We start from the raw sequence: 24,279 nt of genomic DNA on the forward strand, positions 1-24,279 counted from the left end.
GCACTATTCAACACTGGAAATGCTATATAACAAAGAAAGAATGGGAGCACGCCTTATAAAAGCTGTCAACACCATAAATTATTGGGAGTCTGACATTCAGACCTCATGCAAGTAAGCAATGAAAATAGAAAAGAAAATTTTTGAAGCAAAAGGTCAGTACAGACAGTAAGTTCCATCAAGCAGGAAGTGTCAGAAACACTCATTTCTTCCCAAGAACTCAATTATCTGCTATATTTCAAAAGACAATAAAATGAATTGCAAAGACTTTCTGTTAATGCACATTCTGCAATTGTTCAGTGAGTCCATACTACTGATACAAATAAAAATGATCAAAAGTACACGCACTGCAACATGGAAATACTTGATTCAATTGTTACCCTTTGACTATTATAACTGGGTACAAGAAAAATTAAATGCAGTGCTATTTCTATGTGCACTTACACACACAGAGCACCATGGACACACACATGAAAACGTCAGGAACAAATTGCAAAAGCCTGATTATGCAATAAGAACACATTAGATCAGCGTTTGTAAATAAATCTACATTACAAAGCATTTCTGTAGGTGGAGAGAGATCATAAACAGGACCATATTTTGGTGCAGACATCCAGACCCAGAATTGCAAAAGAAAGGCTAACATCTTAACCTGTAGCTGCACAAGTCATCCTTACTCTTTCCAGAATACATTACAGCTCAATTGAAACAGGGAAAACAGACAACTTATTCTGCTACTCTTGCATTTACTGAATGACTGCCGATGTTCACAGCATGCAGAGAAAATGGCAAAATCATCTTGGACAGGTGAGAAAAAAAGACTTGAATCTTTCATCTGTGAAAATAACTAGAATCCAAGTTCTCATTAAGCCACCTTTTTCTTTTCATATTTTAAGCTAAAAGAGATTAACAGAGTAATTTATCACTTGAAGGTCAACACCTAGTTTTTTTATTTACTCAACAAAAAATTAAGCATGAACCTTAATTTACCTCCTCTGACATTTATTTTCTAGTTATTTTTGTTTTACTAAAGTGTAAATATTACTAATTCTTAAGAGCTTTTAAAAAAAGCCAAACATACACAAAAATTACAGTAATCACATAATCCTCATTCCTCTTTAACGGTATTAAAATGTTTTGCAAGGGAAGGAGAAATCACATAACTGACCCTTTAAATTTAAAGGCATAGAGAAATGAAGTTTTATTTCCAACTCTATAGTTTTCTCCTTTTTACCATCACAAGATTTCAAAAAACTGAAAAACTGTAACTTGCCCTTCTCAGATTTCTAAAAGGAACTGTCTTCCACTTTATGATTTTTTTTAAGGCAGTTTGTGAAGAGCCTAAGGTTACTTTTTCATCAAGGCCAGCTGATTCAAAAGACTGAATAACTTTGAAAACTCCTTTTAGAGAAGTCAGCTCCAAGAGAGCTTCAGCTCCAAGAGACTCTGAAGTAGTTAAGAAAATATTACCTAGTGTTAAAAATTACAAATGTCTTCCTAATTTCCTTCTTTTTTTCAGTTGTCTGGTACATGAACATCTTTGTTTCTTCCAGCTTATGGAAAATGCTACAATACTACTGCACTTCCTGTAGTCTCTAGTTTCTTAATTATTATTCTTTAGCAGTTTAATGAAAAACACAAAGAAGCCCATGTTTTGGACCCTACCAGAGGAAGGATAGTGTAAGTAGATAATTGTATCTACTCACGTGCTTGAATTACACTCTGGTCACAATACACTTCCACCACTTGGTAGGGATTATTTTATTCATTACCTAAGGAAGCAACCAACTCAGACTTCTAAAAAATTGATTTGGTAACAGAATTAACCCTGAAGAGATTTTTCATCTTCAGTAATTACAAGGACAGGACAGAAGCTGAGGGAGGGTAGGAAGGTACCTTTCAGTTCTTTCAACCACGCTATGGATTATTAGGAGGGAAGGAAGCAGAGGCAGCATGAAACTGCAAAATTCCAAGTTCATCACAGCTGCTGCTGTAAAGACACACATGAGTTAATGGTGCCCTTCTTCACTTTCCTGTAAAAGGGCAGGTTTAGAAGATATATGGCTCTGCTCAGCCAACATGCACCAGGTCACTAGAGTGAAGCAAATGCCACCTGATTTCAGGTCCTGGATGGCCAAGGTAATTAAGAGAGACCACATATGTGTGGAAAGGCCTTCCCTAACCTCTCCCCAACGCAGTCCTTATGCAGGTTTTTACCTATTTGTCTTGATCTGGTTTCTGGCTGTCATTGATTTGACTCATTCTTTTACTTGTAGAAGCCGAAATCTGGAATGACCTTTTTTCCCTAGACAGGTGCAGTACTTTTTCTGCTGATTACTATTGGAAAGCTAGAGCTTTCCATTCTCTGAAGCTTTTCTCTTGTCCTGTGAAAGGTTAGAAATTCTACTGGTTGAACCTAGGGATCCTGTGTCTGATCCCCTTTTACCACCCCATCTTTCTTCTGCTTGACTTTCCTGCAGAGCCACTGCAGCATTTTCAGGCTCAGAACTGAATTTTGAATTCCACTGTGTTTCACAATAGCTATTTCATAACACATGCCAACTTCCTACTGTCAGAGGAGTGGAATCAGAAACAGGAAATGTTTATACATGTGAACGGGAACTTCAAATGGGAAAATGCAAAAACCAATGGTCATAAGCAAAAATATTCTTGCTCAGGAGTTCAGGAAGGACAGATGAGCTTTTCTCAGTGTGTAGTGAGAAGACTGAAGCTGCTGTTGTTTTTTGCCATAAACCTTTCCAAACTGTAGCACAAAATTCAGCTAGTTACTTGGATATAGGTACATAAGTAGAACTTCATGGCCTTGGTTACTGACATTCATAAATGAGATTTTCCTTCTCACATATCTAGACTATGTTTGGAATAAAAAAGAAAAGAAATAACCATTGGAGGAAAGTTTGTCTCTAAAGGTCACAGCATACTTCCCCTTATTGACAACACAATTAAGACTTGCTTGAAGCTTTCACTGTGAAAATCTTTTCATATTTCTGTTATATGTGAAACCACTGTCTTTTCCCATGAAAGCTCTTGGCAGCATTTCAGACTTGAGTGAAATGAAAACCATTGCTAATCAGAAGCACCCCTACCTTCTAAATCAAGAACTGCCTTAAAGTCAGTGGTGAGATGATAAGAACAGAAATCCACTGTTCAAGAACACTGTTCACTGTTTCCTCATAAAAAGAGTGGAGAGGAAGCCTTATAATTAAATAATATTTAAAAAAATGAGAGCACATCTTTAGAACTGTTGCTTCTGGGAGTAACAGTGAAGACACTGAAAAACACTGTGCACTCACCCCAAGGCCAGCTATTTAACTTATATTTCATTGAAGTATTAAACATTTTAAGTACCTAGATAACTGCCAAATTTCACTTGGTTATTTGAATCTGTATAAGCGTGGATTGTATTCGCAGTTGTATTGTATACAAAAACAGAACCAGTCCAATAAAATGATCCAGGGGCTCCCATTATGATTAAGTCCTAAAAGAAAACAAAGCCATGTTATTCACATTGAAATATTCATGAAAATAAGCAAAACAAGTAAAATGCTCTTCTTTAGCTCTTCTGAGAATTCTATGAAATGCTACTGGAAATGCATCTGGCTCAGCACTGGGGTTTACTACTAAATTACAGGTAATATTTTCCAGACTTCATAAAAATACCATTATTAAAAGCTTTGAACTGTAACAACAAAATAGAGCAACAATCAGGATATTCTCTTCTCAAAAGAGTTTTTTAGAAATTACAATCTTAGGGTGAGATGGAGATTAAATAATATAGAATATTACTCTGTAAAGCAAAGGTAAGCATTATAAATGTTACATCAAACAGATTAGAGGGAGTAATAAAATTTCATCCTCTGCTTTATCCATGCCCCTTTTCCAGATGAAAAATAACTTTGGACTCAGCAAGGTATAAAAGTATTCTTGGGAATAAAAATCAAAGTCTTACTTGGGAATTATCATGCAAGTCATAGCAAGATTCAATTAAAAAGAAATTAGAAAAGTGATTTTTCTCTCCCACAATAAAATACAGCATTGATGTGTGCATGTAATTATCCACTTTAACATATTATACATAAAAGTATATAAACAGAGAGACATTTGGTATCTATAATACACACCTCAATGTAAAAACTAGACATTCCAGCCTGACATGACCCATGGTTTTCTCCAAACTTTCGTGCATGATCTGGGAATGGGCAAGAAATATTTAAAAGGATGAGAAGCATGTAGTTCCAGAGTTTTACCAGGCTTTCAACAGAGGTTGAGACAACTTAGAAAAAAAAAACAAACAACATCTCCCCCAAAAAGTTGCTTTTCAGTTCTGTAATAAATATAAAAGCACTGGTTTCCACTATATAGCCTTTAAGTACAATATAGTACTTTAACAAACTCTGAACACTATGTATCACTTGATCATATCTGCCTTGAAATATTGTGATTTAAAGGCTATACTTTTCTTTCAGAATTTTTCCATGAACCACAGTGAAACAGTTTGAGCACCACATCTGGGTACTCTTCCACTCTGTACTTCAGGCATACTCTGACAGACTTATGTATCTCGACAGAACTTGCCCTGTGCTCCACTGGTGCCACGAAGGGTTTGTGTTACGGCAGACTTCGACACATTGCTTTCATCCTAGCAATCCAACACCGTCCCAGCTCTGTTTTCCTGAAATTCTTTGCTGACTGCCTGCCATCATGGTTCCCTTCATTCTGTACATTTTAAATCTCCAAAGATAAAAGCATGATTTCACCACCCCTTGCAGCAGTCTCCAAAGCCAGCAGTGGGACATTTGATGGCATTACTCTGCACAGAAAGGTCAGATTGATCCTTGCATTGGCAAAGCACAGGGACACGAGATCGCTCTCCTGGGTTGGTGGTAGATGAGACTGGGAAAGCATGGATGGAATAATTTGATAGATTCAGATCTTTACTCTTATTTTGCTCCTGGAGTTCTCTGAGGAAGAATCCATGAAGGTCTCATGCCATAGCAGCAGCCTTGGCAGATGGCAAGTAAGGGACAAGGACACAGACTGTGACAGGCACTGCAGCACCTTTATATCAAAGGCTAAGGAGCAGATGGCAACAATCACTTGCAGGTATTTCTGCTGCTCTGCTGTGAGACTCTCCAGAGCAATGAAAAGAGTAAAGGAAGGAAGGATGTCCTCTACTGGCCTGTTTTTGAGAAGCACACACACTTCAGCAATGCAGTCCAGGGAAAAAAAAAAACTTCTGATGCCCTGTGTCAAGTACTTTTTTTGCCTTTTGAAAGTCAGTTTTCTTTGAAGTGATAAACATCTTTACATCACAAACAGGGCTCATATCATCAGCACTCAGCCTCCAAACCTTTGGCTGCAGAACACCTGCTTAGAGCAACACAGGCTTTTCACAAATTCTGCACCACTCAATTGTGTATCTCACCCTTCCCTGCAAAAGGATTCAAGCATTCTGCTTACCTATATAGCATGGGCATATTCTTCTGCTGAGCTCAGTTCGAAAATTAGGAGGGATGGCAAAGCAAATACCATGTGGCAGTTTGTGCTCATTTTTCACATAAAACACATTTTTCCATCTATGTCCACAAGCCTATGGATATAAAAGCAACATAGCATTCAACATGGAAGCCTAAGATAGCTGAGGGCAGTCTGCCAAACAGACACACAGACACAGTGGTTGATACATACAACGATAGACCCGCTCTCCTTTGGTTGCCTCGACAAGCTGACACCCAGCCACTGGTTATCCCGCTCTTCGAAACAAGTCTTCCCACAGCGCTCTCCACTGGGATGGCCTAGGAGACAAAGACCAATGCCCTGAACAGAGGGACAAGATGAAGAACAATGTGGTACCCACCACAATAATAGGAGCACCCAAGAACTCTGGGGGACAGTGCAGCAATTTGGGTTTGGTGGATCTGACCTGTCTTACACAGGCCATGGAGACTTTTCACTTTCTTCTTGAGCAAAGGTATGATTGTGGGTAGCCAAAGGGAACACACTGGCTCTGAATGGAATAGGCCAGCAGTGAGGATGGACTTCATCATTACTCAGGTACAAAGTGACATTACACTCAATTTTGGTTAAGGGCTATCCCTGTAAGTGCTCTTCAGCCTAAAAGTTCGTAAGAAACACAAGTAACACACCTGAGAGTGCCATCTAAACTCCAGCCTAAAGCAAACATCTCTCCAACTATGTGCCTACTGGTAGCAGAGCTCAAAACAATCTCTACTGCAAATGGCCATCAAATAAAGGCTGTATAACTGCCATCTCTGCTGGGGATGGCAGATGTCCCATGCATATCCTGCATGCTACTTTCACTTTTGCAATTATTCACCAGCAGCTCTTAGTGTTTATTCTTAAGTAGAATTGTTTTTTAAAACCTTGAGAGAACACATTGAAATATCTTCTAACTCTGCCCCCACAGCCCAAAAGGCTACAGTATTGCCAAGTTAGCCAGTATTTGCTGTCTTCTGGAAAGCAGTAGTGGTCCCCAGGGTAAGGAGAAGCTACACATTTATTCTAAGTTATATAAAGTAAGCTTTTCATTTTTAAGATGTTTGTATGAATAAGTATTGATATTATTGAATCTGTATTTTCTATGCATCAGCATGACAGTTTATGAAAAAAACTTACTATAAAATTAGGAAACATATTACGTCACCTGAACAAACTCTTTGGCATAATTTTTAAGACTTTTTCAGATTGACTGTAGAACAGGTGAACTCAAAATGTTTTTGAGGTTTAAGGGTTAGTTTAGTTACCCAGAAAAGGATGTCAGTACAGACCACAAAGTACTAATGCTGATGGGACATTGCATAGAAAAAAGCCCCATATATCACACCCCACACCTTATCATACCTCACCCCACCAAAAAGCCTGCAAAAATTAACCCTCCAAACAAAACACCTGTGCTGAGAGCAGAACTGGCATTTATTACTGTCCAATGCATTAGAGAGTTTAAATGAATACATAGATTATCCTACTGGCCAATGACAGAGATGTGAACTTCCATGTACTGAATATATACCACTTTTCAGAAACAAGTGTGAAATTTAGTTTTGGAGTTAGGTGATGGAAAACTTCTCACTTCCTAAGGGAGACATTTCCATGGTTTGCATGAATTATAGAGCACATTAATCTGATTGAAATCTCCTCAGAAAAGAAAACTCCGTTACACTCTGGTGTATAAGAATTAGTCCTCCTCTAAATTGCAAAAGTAGCTCCCTTCTAGCAATGTGTTCCATTCTCTCCTAACAAAGACTTACCTGGGACATGCTTTTATGTCAATTTGCAGGAAATGGAAGAAGTAGAGAAGACCAGGGCAATAAAGTTAGACCCCAAAAGACTGAAGCTTTTTATCAATAAATCAAATAAAACCAGACAATGATGATGTGAGAGATGAGTTAAGTTCAGCCTGTCTCAGTGCTTCATTCCTGTGCCTGTTTCAGAAGTTTGTAAAAAGATAAAGCACCGACATTCCTCGACACTCACTGGATTGCATTCCCCTTCTCCTTTGCTCCACAATATGGGTTATTTTGGCCCTCTCTGATGTACTGCCTTATGTTTCCTCTCTTTCTCTGACTGGCAAGTCTTCAACCACCTTGAAATTACAGACCTTTTTGGGAGAGAGAAGCGAGAACCTAACATCCCAGACACCCTGATGAGTCCCTGCTCACAGGCTATGACATTATAAAAGCTTTATCAAATGAGAAAATGCAGTATTCTGCACAAGCAACAGAGCAGCACTGCATAAGCTCAAGAGGACATGGCAGCTTGATCGCCTCAGGGAAAAGGAGCACGTGCTGTCATAAAGTCACTGAGAAATAAGTAATTGCCCATGCCTGTGTACATTACAGCTGGAAGATACACTCCTGCTATAATCCCTGCTGACCACATCCACAGAAACAATGCAACTGCAGATAAATAAGGTCATAACTTATAAAGCCACTTCTGGTTTTGGCCTCAAGGATCATAATACAGATGTTTGCAATCTGAGAAACCAGTTTTATGTAACTTGCTCCAGTGTTTTCCATGCCCAACAGCATCTCATGAGCCATTTTGTTCTCCCATAACTCCTCCTGTCCTATTGCTAACTGATGAAAACTATGAAGTCTAGTGCAAAGGCAATAAGCCTTCTGATACCTGGCTCCTAGACATCAGAGCCTCAAAGTCTATTTTTACTCACCCAGGAAGTATTTTCTGTTTTCACCGAAAAAGAGAATTTTTATCCCTCTTACATCCCCCAAATGACCTCTACCTAAAACATTTTAAATGACACCTGTTTCCATTCTTCTGTAACAGACCTAGGTCCAGAAGATCCCATGTTCCTTGGACTAGTACGGCTATTTGGAAGGGGTCATTTGCCAGGTATGAGCAGTGCAAGTCACATCAAGAAGTCAAAATACCAAAACCCAAACTTACCAAAATCAAAGTTGCACAAACACAGCTCTTTGCCTTTTGGGGAAAACCATTAACTGCTCACTTTTCCATTGTAATGATTCAGCTGGGGGAGCTAGAGGGCAATTTGTTCACAGGTTAATTATAGCAGAGACTTAAAGGAAGGGAGCAAGACTGAAAATGCAGGAAGAGCTTTCTGGCCTTATGTTAAACAGCATGCACTGAATTTACTGCATTCATTTGTAGCTGAAACTAATTTTTTCTTTAGACTGTATGGCAAATTGCACAAATTTTTTCCTCTATACTTTAGCCAGTCGATCACTGTTTAAAATCTGAAAGCAGCGCTATTGAAGAATTTCTGTAACATTTTGTAAGTCCAAAATTCAATAGGGCAAAATATCTAAAGAACTTTGTGTAAGTTCCTCTGCAACAAACTGTGACTACCCCAAACTTATGTGGGCAGGGATTTGAAATTCAAGACTAGAAGATGTACACTTCAGGTTGAAGCACTGTAATTTGTACTTGTGCCTGAAATTTGATTACAAGCCTCTGCATCTAACATAAGCCAATATTTAAAAGTACTCCAAATACAAATATATCTGCAGTCTAGAACACTTCACACCATGAACATAAGTACTAGAACTCAAGAAGAGACTGAAAACTCTTCTATTCATCAATCAGAGAGAGATTTAAAAGTGCCAATGAGGGACAAGGAAGACAATGTATCTCATGGCTCTTTTCAGCTCTTAAACCAGCCCAGGGACTGCAACATCTTGAAGAACATTACTACAATTCTTTAACGTATGTCTGGATGAGTTATCCCAGATGTCTGTGATGACTGCAGTGTAAGACTATTCCCCACAACTCTTTCGCTACTGAGGAAGCAGATAGGAACTTGTGACATTAAAAAATACAAGAGCAGTTTTGTGTGATCAGAGGCTTCCCAATTGGTCATGAATCTTTCATTAATTAGTTATGGCCGTTTCAAGGCTACTTTAGTGAAAAGGAAACACTAAGTATTTTAACATATTTATGTCTCCAAGTAATTCACATCCACTTATTACAGAAGCCCAACATTTGGAAAGCCACTTCTATTGCCTGTTATCACCTCTACTTTTTTTATGACTTATAATTAGAAACTTACCACCTCAAAGATGCTTCTACCAGAACAAAATGTGAATTCAACTATTTAAGAGCACGATAGAAACACTTCCTTCTGACTGTGCCTGTTCAGAAGTGAAATATATCGCCACACATTTTTCTAAGGAAATTCCCTATTCTGTGAGATCAGAACTCAATCTTGAATGAGTTAGATGAGAGATAATTAAGTTCAGCTTTGTAATTGCAAGTTCCCCTGCATATTTCTCTGACCTCAGATACTACCCCACTTCATTCACATCCCATGCACCACAGCTGCCTTTGGCTTCTTCACTGACCTCAATGACCTATTTTACAATACAGCACTTCTTTTCAGCATCTATTTAACTTCAGAAATACTACAGGCGAACCTTAGTGATGCAAAGATGTCATCCAGCAGTAACAGAAATCCACAGTTTGCAAAAATCTCATGTGTTACAAGTATTTTTTTTAAAGTATGTTGTGTAACCTGCAGCCTCTAAACCTGGGAATAGAGGCCACGTTAACTAAGGTAACTTAGGTTACTAAGCCTTTGGAACCACATAAACATTTTCATGTACCTCTTGCCTCACTTCCCTTAGAATCCCCTAAGCTATTGAAGAAAAACCCATCATATTATTCCTTTAGAGATTTTGTTTCTCCATTGCCTAAATGAGTAAACTGAAAGGCACTGCAGAGGTATATTGTTTTCAAAGAACATGAAACTTTCCTTCCCTGCCCTTACACAGTAAAGGACTATTTTTACCACCAATCCAGGAACAGGGGTTCATTGCCTCTTAGCATATGCTATTTCACCACTTCAGTTGACCTCCCTGGCTTTTTGCAAGCCTTCTGGTACAAAGAGGCAGTCAGAAAAAAAAAAAAGCTCTTTGTTACATATAACTTTTTAATAGATATATTATTGGAATGAAATTACTCAACAAAACCCTAAAAAACTACTTGAGTTGGTATAAATTTAATTTCTATTCTTTCTAGTAGCAACTGCTTGTCTTCTTTTTCTTATGCGGCTACAGGTAAAACACCACTTGAAGTACCTCAGGTTTTTGTAGCCCAGTTACAAAATATAACTCTTATATCCATCTGTAGCAAAAATAACCAAAACAGACAGAACTTGTCAGTTCTAAGTTTTATGCACAGACGTGTAGAGAAATAACTGTTTCACCATTTTATTTTTTTTTTTTGTCACAGAATGCTGAGCTCTGCCCTGACAGCCATCAGTTCATGGCGCGTTATTGCTTTCAAATATTTTGATAGCACTTTCCCGCGCTTCTCCTCCCTGGGCGTGCTCGTAACGGATGGGACACTCTTGGTCAGAGAGTGGAAGAGCACAAGATGAGGAACATTCTCTCCATAGCATGAGAAGAGTGTGAACAGCAGTGTGTGCAAGTGGAACAGGAAGAAAGCCCAAAGCAATTCACACATGTTCATGGCAACCCACTGCAAAGCCTTCCCCTTTTCATCAAACTCTTGAAAGTTGAGTAAGTTCAGCTAGTTACATCTCCTAAGTATAGAGACTGTGGAGACAAAAGTTAAATGCAGGACCCGTAACAGCTGATTCAGTCAAAAATAGCTTTGTTCACCTGAAACTCCAATAAATCTGCAAGCAGGGAGAACCCATCAGCAAGACAAACGTGGTTCAGTAACTTTAGGGCGGCTTCTACGAAGAGAAGGCTTTGCAGAGGAAAACATGATTTAAGCACAGCTTCCACCCTGCCATCCCTGAGCTTACTGCATTCACCCACTGCCCTGAAAGGCGCACCAGCTCTCCGCAGAGCAGTGTCAGAGCGAAACTCTCATGGGGCTTTCGACCCATAGGCTGAAAGGTGCGAAACGGCTGTGGGAACGAGATCTGTCACACCCAACTTCCCCAAATGAAGTTTTGGTGCGTATTTTCTCTCTTGATACCGCCGCTACAGTCCTTAGGCAATAGCGCTGATCTCCCCCTTTAGTGAGAGGCAGAGCACTCTGCACTTAGGGCCGGAAGGGCCCAGCACACCCCGCAAGGCAGCGGAGCAGAGCCGCGGGGAGCGCAGGGCGGCTGGCACCGACCCTCCGTCCCCGGCCGCCGCCCCGCGCCCAGCTCTTCCCACCCACGCCCCGCCGCCGACTCACCCAGCTGGAGCTGCTCGCACTCTCCGTTGGAGTTCCCCCCGATCCGGCACCGGAATATGGCCCCGGGCTTGACCACCGACTCGTTGGCGGGCCAGCTGGCCCGGGGAGCGCCCACCACCAGCCTGCGGAGCAGAGACGGCAGCGTAAGGGGCCGCGGCCGGGACAAGGCTCGACGGGCCCCCGCGGGAGCGGCCGGGCACGGCACTCACCATCGCTCCTCGCCGTGGCGGTGCAGGAGAACCGAGTAGCCGAAGAGGGTCCCGTTGCTCCCGCGGAAGAGCAGCCCGTGCTGCGTGTCCAGGTTGTAGGGCCGCGCCGTCGGCAGGCACTGGCACAGCAGGAGCAGCGGGGCGGCCCAGCCCGCAGCGCCCCGCGCCCTCCCGCAGCTCCGCATGGCTCCGGCCGGCCGGCAGCGCACCTACACCGCCTTCCCGCCTCTTCGCTGAGCGAGAGGGGAGGGCAGGGCAGGGCAGCGCCCCGCCTTGCCCTGCCCCGCCCTAAATTGCCCTTTCCGCACCTCGGGCTTGGGACTCCGCAAATGTCCCCCGGCCACGCCTCCACCTCCTCCCGTGCGGCCGCAGCCCCTCTCCCTTGCCAGGCGGCGGGGGTCGGGTTTCTCCCCGCCCCGTCCGCGCCCTCGGGCCGCTGCGGAAGGGACACGGCCCCCGGGTGCCCGGGCAGTGCACGGCCCCCGCGGCTATCCCGACGCCGGTGGAGCAGAGGGGGCAGCGTCCCCCTCGCTTCACCTCGACACACTTGCCCGGCACGGCCGGCAAAGGGGGAAGGAGGTGCTACAAACTTGCCCTAAAATCTCCCGCCGAGCAGCGGGCGGGCAGCTCAACCCAAGCGTAGGACCGTGTTCTGAGAAAGGAAGTGTGGAGAAGACTGTTTTCCTTTTAGATTTAGGAAGAAATCCCAGTACCCGTTTGTTGAAAATTTTCCCCACCGTGGCTGTGATGAGGGTGTCTTCCCTGCTGTCCCCGGCGGGGGTATTTGATTCCTGAAGGCAGTGCCGCAGCAGCAGAGCACAGTGAGCATGGCCTACCCGGGTTGCGCAAGACTGCTCACTGCTGATGGCTCCTTCCTTTCACGTGTGATGTGGTCAAAACAACCCCCCGTCGCTTCTTTTACATTTTAGAGTAACTTTTTCACATTCCTGTTCAGTTCTTAAGTTGCTGACAAAGTTAGCAGCCGTGCCTTCAGACAGCAAAGAGACAAAGGAAAATGAGCATTGTGCAAGAGATCTGGTATTTGGCAGACCTTGAAAGGGCTCCCTTGATCTTAGTGAGGAGCTTTACTGTGCATGTTTTCAGCAATCAGTCGCTGGCTCTTGATTTAGCTGATACTGACTTGTGTTCATCCTGAAATCAAGGCTTTTACTTCTATCTGCAAACCTTGCCCCCTTGAAGTCCTTTGAATACCAGAGCTTCCCTGTTGCTGTAATAATCCATATACTAATGTATATGGATAACCTATGTATAACGGTATTTTGAATCTGAGGAACAAGAACAGAAGAACTTCTAAATGAAAATTTTAATTACAAAGATTGCTTACTCTACCCAGAATAAAATCCGGTATGATTGCAACTATCAAATATTATACATGTGAGGAATAACAATGAGATGGCTGACTATCTTCCCCTAATGGAACTTCAGAACATGGCATTTTCAGCTTCTTGGGAAAATACCCAATTTTTCACCCTTTCATTTCCATTCAGTTAGTGGAAATGTGGGAAGTGTTTCACACTTCTGCAAAACGCTGAGCAACTACCAGAGCGGGGCACTGAGGCAACACAGAGTGAAACATCTTGTCATCCTGACCACATGCAGATGTGTAGTTTCTGGAATGAGATCAGCACAGTGGAAGATCTGACAGTCAGTCAGCAGTGTATGTTTTTTAAGGCCTCATCTCTAGAGCCATCAGAGGGCTTCTCCAGATGACACTGATGTGGAGCAGTGGCTGTTTCGTGTAAAGGAGTCAAACTGCTCCTCAGCTGCTACTCATCTTCCTTCCAATTACTGACATCAAAGGAGTTAAAACAATCAACAGCAGCTGTGAATCTGCATTTCTACCACTCAAGAAGTTTTCACCCCCATTTTCAAAGCACCAAAACAAGCATCATTCAAAACTGAAATGCTAGATTGTGGTTTAGTTGGTGAAAAATTGTGACAGGGTGGCACCACCATGATGCAGGAGCCATGTTGGTGGCAGGGTTCCTAGCTGACGGGAAAAGGTAGATTTTAAAGTTTTGGGATTCAGTTATTGGCACATAAATAGCTGCTTATCACGAAATTGAGACCTGTACCTCACCTGCTAGGAGGAAATTTGTGTGTTGTTTCCTAGACTCTGCTAGAGTGGATGTGATCATGATCACCAGGCATCAGTGAAATCACTAGAATAGAAATTACTGCAGTCAGAAATCCGTATTTTAGAAATATTTGCAGGTTTCAGCAATGTTCAGGTGCAGGACCAGTCAGAGAGCAGAATAAATGCAACTGACAATATGGAGTAATGGAGAGAGAACTTGAGGTTTATTAGGAATTAAGAGAATTTACAGAAAAGGTGGAACCAACACTGGAAGCCAAGTACCTGTATTTAAAAATCAAATATCAGTTATGTATATTTATGATTAAATATAAGTTTATATATAAGTTATACTGAAATAATAAAAAAAGCTCTCGCCAAATGTCTTGCTGCTATGCAATCATAACAGCACATCTCCCACAGTCCTCTGTGGGTTAATAACACCAGAAGCAAAATATCACAGTGACTCGCTCTTGCGCTTGAATTTGGTTCACCATCTAAGGCAATTTCAGAGGAGCCAGTGGGATGATTTGTTAATTATATTAGTCCACAGTTTGGCAGCATTTTTTACAGCAGGTGTGTACATTTCATCTGACTGTTCTCATCTCTTGCTGCTTATTCTTGAATCATACTGCTGCCCCTGTTAACATTGATACTGTTCAGTGTCTGAGCAGTGAAACACATCAGAGAAGTGATCTGGGTTAAAAAAAACTCAGCAGAAACCCCCAAACCTAGATCAGATTTGTAGCTTGTGCACTGTGTGGCTGGCCAGTTTTATTGGTTGCATTTATAGGATGGTTTAAACTGATGCTGCAGCTTTAGGAGCTTTCTCAGGCAACAACCTTAACTTTCTAGAAGTAGCAAGTCTATGAAAAAAACCTACACATCTAACTTAAAATGAAGCAGAAATCCACTTCCCCAGCATTGATCTCCTGCTGGAGCTCAAGGATATTGGTCCAATTACTCTTCTGCATGGGTCCAGCTAAAAAGGGAGTTATACTAGAGTAAACCAGAATTACTGGTGCTAAATTTCAACAAACATCATGTGAGCAAGTTCTGCAAAAGTTAATTTATGGTCCTCCAAGATGTAATATTTCAAATGCAATTATGAAATAGTAGCTAGTGCTGAGATTTTAATTTGTTAGTTTTTGCATTTGGGAGCAGTGTGAAAGAAAGTCACTGGAAAACGAGCAAACAAAAAATCTGCCTTCCCCATCCATAGCTGTTCAATTCAGGAAAAGCAGTTGTGTGAGTCTTTATTCACTGTCAGCATTGTTTACCTGTAATACATCCCAGTGCTGGTGAGAAGAAGGGAAAGAAAATTACTGAAGGAAGAACATACAGATTCTGAGTGTCTGTCAGCTTTCTTCTTTGGAACATACACTTTTTGATTCCCTAAGCTGGAAGACATTTGCATTCAATTAAGTCCTGTGGCTGGTGTTGGGTAACTGATCACATGACTGCTTTTGCTGTGTTGCAAATAAATGAAAGCACATATTGCTAGAAATATTCATTGATATGGCTGCTTTCAGTGTCTGTCCCTGGTCTCCTGTGTGTCATGTAAGCCTACCATTGCTTATGAAAGAGTGTCTAAAATCTACTCTGAATTAGAAATAAAAACAATCAGTGGTTGAGTTCCTGTTCCTAATTAGAAAGACTTGAAAGTTTTTTTTTTTAAATTGTCCAAAAATTTAAATAGTGCTATTTCAAATTTGAAATTTCTAAACCTTTCTGATTTACTGAAACATGGAAAATCTAGGGTTTTGGTCAGACCATAACTATGTCTTGTTTTCATGTAACTTTCTCCTCTGCTACCCCCCAACAATGGCAGTGGGCCACAAAGTCTATTTTCATATGCTGTAATCTGAGAAATTATAGAAGGCAAATACACTCTTACACTTACCTCTAAGGCTCTCTTCAAGAAACTTCATCTTCCCTCTGCTGTAGGATACATGGGAGCTCGCATGAAGAGGTTATATTGTCCACTGACAAGTATAATTAAACACAGATGTCTGAGGCACCAAAAAGAAGCAAATGTTAGCAAGGGTCTTAGTTTTATCATTTCACTTATATTCACTTTAGAGATCTGAATTTCATTTAGAATCAGTTAAAAAGAAACAATCTTTTAATTTAATCAGCTTATAATATATTTACACTCATATGATGTCCTTTTAGGAAATACTTTAAAGAAGTTTTTTCTTCCCTTGAGCAATTGTGCTGCTGAAGTAAAGACTGATCTGCCAAAAGAGCTTTCCAGTATTTAAACATATAATAGTGTCATACAGACAATGCCTATGGCAACATGACTAGAACAAGCAAACAAAAGATAATTATAGTTAACAACAGCTTAACTAATAACTGTGTTTTGATTTACAGATAGGTAGGACTCGAAATTAGTCATTATATGTAAATGTGTGATTGATGCATTGCATATCTATTTTTATTTCCTAAAATTTTGTCTAAGATTCTTGAGTTGCAAATCAACATAATGCAACTAAATAACCGGTTCTGAGCAGAATTGGGCAGTAACTTATTTTCCCATCCCAAAGGAATTGCTGAGCTTTTGAAACTTTTCCATTTGAAATTCAAACAAAGAATGTTTTCATGCACCATTTCTGTGTCTTCCCTTGTAAAAGTCTGGTTCAGCACAGTTGTAGCATTTTTTCATTATTATCACTTTTTAAAAGAAATATTTTAGTTAGATATAGTTTCTTTGAGATAAAAAGGAAATATGTATGTTCAGAGAATTTCAACATTAAAAAAATGTGGTTTTCTTTTTTTCTAAAATTAATAATTTATTTGATCAACACTTCTCTAGAATTAATTTTCCATAATTAATTAAAGATTCAACATATTCATCTCATTACAGAAAAAAATTTTGGCCATTTCTTGATATTGTGTTTATATTTTTTCATATTTCTATTCTTCCATAGGTTCCATATGTCTGCTGATGAGATTGAATGCTTTGGGAATGGAACAGAATCTGAAAAAAATTTTGCCTAGATGCATTTCTTAGCTGCAAAGCAACTTTAAGTTAGACATTGGTCTGTTGCATCTGCTAAGCAAGATAAATTAGAGGACAAGGCAAAAGCACAAGCTTTGGTTATTTAAACAAGTAGATATCAGTTTTGCTGAAAAGGAGGATCAGTTCTGTACTAAGGTATGAATTTATGTAGCAATTACCATCAATGTTAGTTTCAATTTGATTTGCATCAGTGTTTGTATGTGCATATGTCAATACAATGACAGTGTTATGTTATACAGGACTGCCTTAATTGTTGTTATTTCCCAAAGGCTTGTTTCCACACAAACCCACTTAAATGACTGAATATTTTGAGAGGAATGTAAGGTTCTTTGTTGTCTCTCTCATTTCTTCTTAAGTTTCTTTTTAATAATTTCTAAGAAAAAAATATGCGTGGTCAAGGATTGGTGCAAATTGGACAATTTATGGTTTAGAAACTGAGTCAAATAATCCTGAGTCTGGAAGCCTTTGGCTACACAGAAAAACTAAACACTATGAAAACAGCTCCCAAATTAGAAAGGGGGAATGTGTGTGGACCATGTTGTTTCAGCAGTGACAACAGCTATATTTTAGATAGGAAAAATACCTCACAAGAGCCCCTTATTTCTTGAAAAACAATCCACCAAAAACCCAAACTGAAACAGTTGTTGGAACAGAACTGTTGAAAGGAAACATCTGGAGGAAATGCCATTCCAATTTCAGTTTTGTCTTCAGTATACCATAACATACATTTTTCAAGATGTGATACTGTGCTTCATCAGACAACATCACAATGAGATCATAATTCTGAATATGGACTCCAGGTCACCTTTATGAAGGATGGTAATCATTATGTCTGATTCTGCTTCCTGAGGGAATATATTAAAAATATTTCTCATCAATTGGTCATTTCTTTGATGCTAGCATGAAATCCTAGATATGCACAAAATGATTGCTGCACAAGCTCCTAATCTATGTGAGGATGGAAGCAGGCATTTCAAAACAGGAGCCAGCCCTGAGAGTTCAAGAGAGTTGCAGAGAAAAGTCTAAGACAAGCCACAGCTAAATCCAGAACAACAATATGATAAGAAGGAATTATGGTAGAAAGCAGTGAAAACTGAGTGATTTTGTATAGCTGTATGAACAACATGACACTTCTGGAATTCTTCAAAAGAGATGAAAATACAAGATTTTTCTAGATTTTTATGTTTCTTATGTATGTATATTAATATTTTTCTAGCATTCCTTTCATGGATACTCTTAATATGATTCCAAAACCCATCAATTCCTCATACTGTGTCTCCATGGATTTATTAACCTCTTTAAAAATTAGGGAAAACAAAAATTTTCTGGCAAGCTATCAGAGCTCTAGTTGTCAAAATGTCAACTTAAAATGCCCTTAGTACTGGCATCACATTAGTAAGTAGTTATTTGCCAGCTGTGTATCTGTGATTTCATAGTTTTCAGGTCCAATCCAAGTTTCGACCCTGACAATTTAAATTTAATTTAAACATCAAGAATTTTTGTTGGCTTGCAGGAACAAGACCAAATCTGTATCATTGTCACGTAATTTAAAAGAGATTTTTTTTCAAGTTACACTTGCATTAAAGGAAAATGTAGTAGTATTGAGATTAGGTAGACAACCAAGTGTGTAGAGGATATACCACTAAGAGTTCATCCACTAACAGGTAAACTTAGTGGTCCTGGTTCTTGTTATTTTGCCAGAGTAGGCTGTGTCTATTTGCCTGTTTGGCTATTTTTTCTCAGTACAGTAATCTATATAATGGGCACCATAAACCATGTTAAATGTCATTGCTAAAAAACTTGTAATGAAATAAACCAATGTTTTACTTGACAAAGTTTCTGAGTTGTCCTTGCTCTGTTTTAGAGTAATGCATGTAGTAGCTTTAATGTTTTCTTTTTTAGGTTTGATTTTGACATGTCCTAATTCTCAGTTTATTTCTGAAATGTTTTAATTGCAGCTGGATGTATTTGAAATGTATGTGGCCTTTTGTGCACATATAAATAAAAGCTATAGACTTATTGCCCAATATACATGTATAAACTATGTACATATGTATTTTCATCTCATATTACATGGGTTATGTCTTCTGTTGTAAAATGGACCTGAGCATTCATAGCACACTCATGCTTTTCCATGTACTTATTCTAAAAATTTACACATCCTAGATATATTTGGATCAGGTCTGAAAAATGTTATTTCCCTTTTTAGTGAGTGCTTATTATACCTGAGCAGGTGCACCACAATATATCTGTTCTGAGTGCATTTTTTCTTCAAAGAATATTGATATTCAGCTTTTGTGGCTAAAATACATCACTTCAAAAACAATTTTGTGTTACAGCAACACAATAAATAAGATACCTTAACAAACTTTGGCAAAGGAGTCTTCCCATAAAAACAATATATTATAATTCAAAGACACCAGTGATTTCCTAAGGAAGGAATAAGAGCTATCATTTTCTTTCCTTTTAGTGAAACAGTACTTCCAAAAGTCAAGGAAAGGCCATGTGTGTGTCTTGCACATAAGTGGTGGTTTGCATCCAACTATGCTTTCTGGTCTCTGTTTTTGTGGGGAGAGCCGTACAGACACACAGAGCAGTTACTCTCTGCATATAAATTTATTAAGGAGCGGGAAGCACAGTGAAACTGGCTGTGTAATAACTCCAGTGAGAAAATCGCTCATGTCCTGGAGGACCATGCAGGTGTGTGCTCAGCTGTAGCATGGCTCTGAATTTTAGTGAACTGAAAGTTCAGCTCACGAGCTCCTTGTTAGAGATGAGGGGAGCTGTATTTGTTTTCCCCCAGCTGCTGCACTGGGGAGCTCAGGCCTTGGCCGTGTCCTCCACATGTTCCCTGTGTTCTGCCCCATCTTGTCCTGAGGCCGAAGAGGCTTGGCCGAATCCATGACACCTGGCAGGGAAGGTGTTGTGCCTTGAGCCTTGAGGGATTGCCAGGTTTGCCCTTGAGCCTTGAGGGATTGCCAGCAGGTCACTTAGGGCGTCCCTGGCAGGGCACAGGCACCAGGGCGGCTGCAGGTGCCCTGTGGGAGAGGCCAGCGGCCACCCTGCACTGCACGCAGCCGGTTCCAGCCAGTTCCAGCCGGTTCCAGCCAGCTCCTGAGGGCTGCGCCAGGCAGCCATGCTGAGGGCACCTCTGACAGTCCCTGACAAAGGGCAAAGCACTGCTCAGCTGGTGAGGTGTGATGGGAAAAGAGTGAGGGACAATCCTGCAAGCACCAGGGGCAGGAAAAGGTGCCACAGGTGCCAGAACAGAGACCCCCTGCGGCCTGGGAAGACAGAAAACCATTAAAGGTACCCAGGCTGTGGCCCCTCCAGGACCCCATCCTGGAACCAATAGTTATGACCTGGAAGAGCTGCTGCCTGTGGAGAGCCCATTCTGTGGCTAGCTTTCCTGGAAGAAGCTGTGGCCCTGGAGAGCTCACACTAGTGCAGAGCTTTCCTGACAAGAACTGTGGCCATGGACTGCCCATGCTGGAGCTGGTTTCCCTGACAGGAACCATGTCCCCATAAAGCACACATTGTAGCAAGTGACAGAAATTATACCTGTGCTGGAGGAGGTTCTCGTGACAGTCGCTGTGGCCCTGAGGAGGCTACACTGGAGCTGCTTCTGACAAGAACTGAGACCCACGGCTGCAGCTGGTGGACAGGACCCAATCATTGGAGGGAAAAACGTGAGAAAGAGGGAGAGACAGAAAGGGGCTGTCATGTACTCACAGTAACTTCACACACCCCATCCCCTCTGTACCTCTTGGACGTGGCTGGGGGATGTAGAGGACCTGGGAATGAAAGCATGAAACTGACTGGGTGACAAACGTGTTTGTGTTAGGGAAGGTAGTGTTTTAATTTGCCTCCAAATCTATTTTAACTGCCATGAAATTATTTTCCCACAACTTGATCAATCTTTTCTTGATACCAGTGACTTGTGATTTCCATGGCTTTACCTTGACCCAAAAGCTTTTTTATCATGTTTTCTCCCCTTACACTTTACAAGTGCTCTTTGAGTAGGACAGTGAGAAAGAAGCTAAGTGGCTCTCTGGCAGCCAAAGTCAACCCAATATGAAGTTCCAGGTCTTTTCCTATTCCACAATGCTGCTTTCAGTGTAAGTAGACTGGGGCTATAAAATTTGAGGTATAACCAATATTCAGGACAATTTTCAAGGTATATGTAAATTAAAATATGTCATATCACAACTATGTTCTCTAATTAACTCTCTTACATAAAACATGACTTAGGGCTTTTTTTTTAAAAAAATGTTTTTTTTTGTGCAGTGTTCCATGAGAGTCATGATAAATGAAGGCTTAATCAAGATCTAGTACCTGCAGAAGAATCAAGCTAGTTCTTCACAATTAAGCAGTAAGAAACCACACTTTTTTTTACAGACTTTAAAGTGATGTTGAGTTTCTCATATGATGTATAAGCAAAGGTTCCAGCTCTTGGTTATCCAAATATCTCACTGAGGTTTACAGCTGTTACAATCTCAGTATTATATCTTGTGATCTCACCTCTGGTAGCCCTTCCCTCCTAAGTCTTCTCCATGACAATCCTTCCTGGGCCTGTACAGAGGGCTGCAGAATTTAAAAACAATTGGGGGTCTTGTCCTCTATGTGTGAATTTTGTCAGTTTGAGATAAGGTGAGTGAAGAATCTACAGTATTTATGACATAATGCTTAAAGATATGAAAATGCACCATAATTTTAAGAACAAAAGATTTTTTTCTTTTAGGTAAAGTAGTCATCTTTTTATGTCATGATTTTAGAGCATGTGAAAAGATTACTAAGAAAACCCCCACACCTATATATACAGTATTATAAATCCTAAGTGATTTTTCATTTTCTATGAAAAATTATGTTGGTATAAATCTGCCACATAAGAAAACAACAAAAATAACTTAGCCTTCTTCTTTTTTGTGACATATCTGAATCACAGTTCTCTCTTTATTCTCACAGTCAGGATTATTTCATGCACAAAACTGACCATAAATGAGCATACAGTTTGCACCACAGACATGCCTGTGGGGTAATAAAACATAATATCTGTTTTGAGAAATGAGTGTTACTGATCTAAAAAAAAAAATCTCCTTACTGACATCACAGAAGGCAGTTGGAGAAAAGTAAACCAGAATTTAAGTGTCATCACAGATGGATAAAAATAAGATGTTGAATATGTATTTTCATGTAGCTGAGACAAAACTGTGTATTTCACAGAGAAATAAACTCAGATCTAGAGCTACTACAGGCTGATCATCTCCAGCAATGGGCCATGTCTCTGTGACCTTCAGTAGCCTTTACAGCTGTTTGGCATTTCACTTAATGAAACAGAGATTTGCCCATACTATTTACTACTCAAGACTGGGTTTGAAATTCCAGCTCTTTTAATAGCTAATGGAGTTTTTCAATTGTTTTCACCCAGGCCACAATCTATGTATTTGTCTGGGACTGTGAAAACTAAAGCATGATCATTTGATGAAATCAGATTAATGTGTTTTGCAGTGTGATTTTTTTTTTTTTTTTTAGGTTTTTCTGGCTAATGAAAATCGATCTTCTAATTAAAACCTCACAAAAATTCTGGCATACTTATTTAAAATATGATTACATAAATACTTGGCAAAATGTGTGAAAAATAAGTTCTCTAGTCAGAGGAGTTTTCCCAAGATATTTCTATTTTGAAATGATACAGTATGCTATAATTTACTACATGGTATCAGTGTTGCAAACCTTCTCTTTTGTGAAAAGCTGCTACATTTTTTTCTTCAGAAGTAGAAGGAAGTGTAATATTGTACATCTCTTTCTGAACAAATTTTGTTTCTGCTATAAATCTATTGCAGTTACTATGAGGAACAAATCAATAAACAGCCTTCCTCATGTCCCATTGATTGTAAATCTCTCAAAGTCGAGCTTAAAGGTCTTTACAAACATAAAATTTTTGAAAATACAGAGTTATAAAGGCAGCCATCAGTTTAAAAAGAAATCTGTTCCAGATAATTTTGACCATTTTACCACTTAGTCATTTTCAAAGTTATTGCTTGTCTGAGGCAATAAATAAGACATACATGAGCAACCTGATAATCAACCAAATTTTTATGTTTTGGAAAGCTCAAGTTTGGTATATCTCTTCATAAATACAGTAATTGCCTACTCAACCCAACTGAGTCACATGCAGAAATACCTGCATTACTTTCCTTTCTTCTTGTCTAGATCTATTCTTTTATTCATCTCTGGTTTTCAAGGCCAGAACTGTCTACTTTTATTTTTAAGTTAAACTTAGATTTGTGTCATCTCAGTTTTCAGAAGCTTTTTGAATATTCATCTAGTGTTGGCTGCTTCTTCTCCTTTCGTGGTTTAGCTCTTGAAAATGTTATTAGACAGAGTTTGTGAAGACTGAAATAAAATAGTTCTGTTTAATCAGACATATGTCAGTCCAGTAGTACAATTCTGCCCCAAAACAGATACTGGGGTCCAGTGTTCACAGTAACTCAGTTTTACAAGTGTAGCCATAAAATATTAAACACTTTTTAAAGTTTTTATAAAAAGGGCAATAGAGTGCTTCTTAAATCATTAGAGGCTGCAATGACTTCTGGATTTCAGGTTTATTTTTCAGAGAGGGGTAGAACAATCCCAAATGGGGCCTGCTTTCCACAAGAAAAAAGAATTGTAGCTTTTCAAATGTCTTCATGTTTAAATGAAACAAGTTGACTGATGGAAATCTCAGTGCAAATGTTTGTGTTCCCTGAAGTTTGTTTTATTGTGGTTTTCTTCTATTTATCATGGTTTATGTCTGCTAATTGTTAAGTATAAGCAATAGGTAATTTTTCAAAAGGGATTTTGTTTTTCCTTCCTTTGCATATTAATTTATTCAAAAGATAAAGCAAAAAGAAGTATTTGCATTAAAATTTCAGAGAAAAGAGAGTAATCAGAAACAGAAATGTTTCACTTACAATCATGAATTATTTGGAGTCTATTACCATAATGAGTCAAAGAATCACAGAACCTTAGAATATCAGATTTGAAGGGACTTCAAGGATCATCTGGCCCAACCTTTCTTGGCTAAAGCACAGTCTAGACAAGATGGCTCAGCATTCTGTGCAGCTGAATCTTAAAACTGTGCAGTGTTGGGGAATCCATCACTTCACTGGCGAGACTATTCCAATGGCTGATTGTTCTCATTGTGAAAAATTTTCCTTGTGTCCAATTGGAATCTCTCCAAGATCAACTTGTAACCATTACCACTTGTCTTTTCCATATAAGTCCTTGTAAAAGGGGAATTT

The 24,279-nt window shown here is 39.8% G+C and overlaps 1 protein-coding gene and 2 long non-coding RNA genes across 4 annotated transcripts in view; 1 reads left to right on the forward strand and 2 right to left on the reverse strand.

Moving 5' to 3' along the window:
* Nucleotides 1–12,739, reverse strand: part of ITGA4 (integrin subunit alpha 4) — a 35,812-nt gene extending 23,073 nt beyond the window's left edge. Inside the window, exons 1-6 of the mRNA XM_023930906.2 lie at nt 11,877–12,739; nt 11,668–11,789; nt 5,707–5,813; nt 5,479–5,608; nt 4,140–4,207; nt 3,367–3,496 (exon numbers count right to left, since the gene is read on the reverse strand). Of these exons, the coding sequence (XP_023786674.2) occupies nt 3,367–3,496; nt 4,140–4,207; nt 5,479–5,608; nt 5,707–5,813; nt 11,668–11,789; nt 11,877–12,061 (742 nt within the window). The 5' untranslated portion in view covers nt 12,062–12,739. The remainder of the gene's footprint in view (nt 1–3,366; nt 3,497–4,139; nt 4,208–5,478; nt 5,609–5,706; nt 5,814–11,667; nt 11,790–11,876) is intronic.
* A 1,437-nt stretch (nt 12,740–14,176) lies between these two features.
* LOC147652229 (uncharacterized) lies at nt 14,177–20,633 on the reverse strand. Of its 2 annotated transcripts, none has more exons than XR_015289521.1 (2): nt 20,558–20,633; nt 14,177–15,983 (listed from the first exon to the last, which is right to left on the reverse strand). It is a non-coding gene; the product is annotated as an uncharacterized LOC147652229 (long non-coding RNA). The 2 variants fall into 2 exon arrangements; XR_015289522.1 differs by lacking the exon at nt 20,558–20,633 and adding an exon at nt 19,356–20,065.
* LOC147652230 (uncharacterized) overlaps nt 19,798–24,279 on the forward strand; it is a 150,986-nt gene continuing 146,504 nt past the window's right edge. The window contains exons 1-2 of the long non-coding RNA XR_015289523.1: nt 19,798–20,685; nt 21,284–21,368. This is a non-coding gene — a long non-coding RNA (uncharacterized LOC147652230). The remainder of the gene's footprint in view (nt 20,686–21,283; nt 21,369–24,279) is intronic.

Source organism: Cyanistes caeruleus, chromosome 7, assembly GCF_971803275.1.
Source record: "Cyanistes caeruleus chromosome 7, bCyaCae1.hap1.1, whole genome shotgun sequence".
Classification (NCBI taxonomy): domain Eukaryota; kingdom Metazoa; phylum Chordata; class Aves; order Passeriformes; family Paridae; genus Cyanistes; species Cyanistes caeruleus.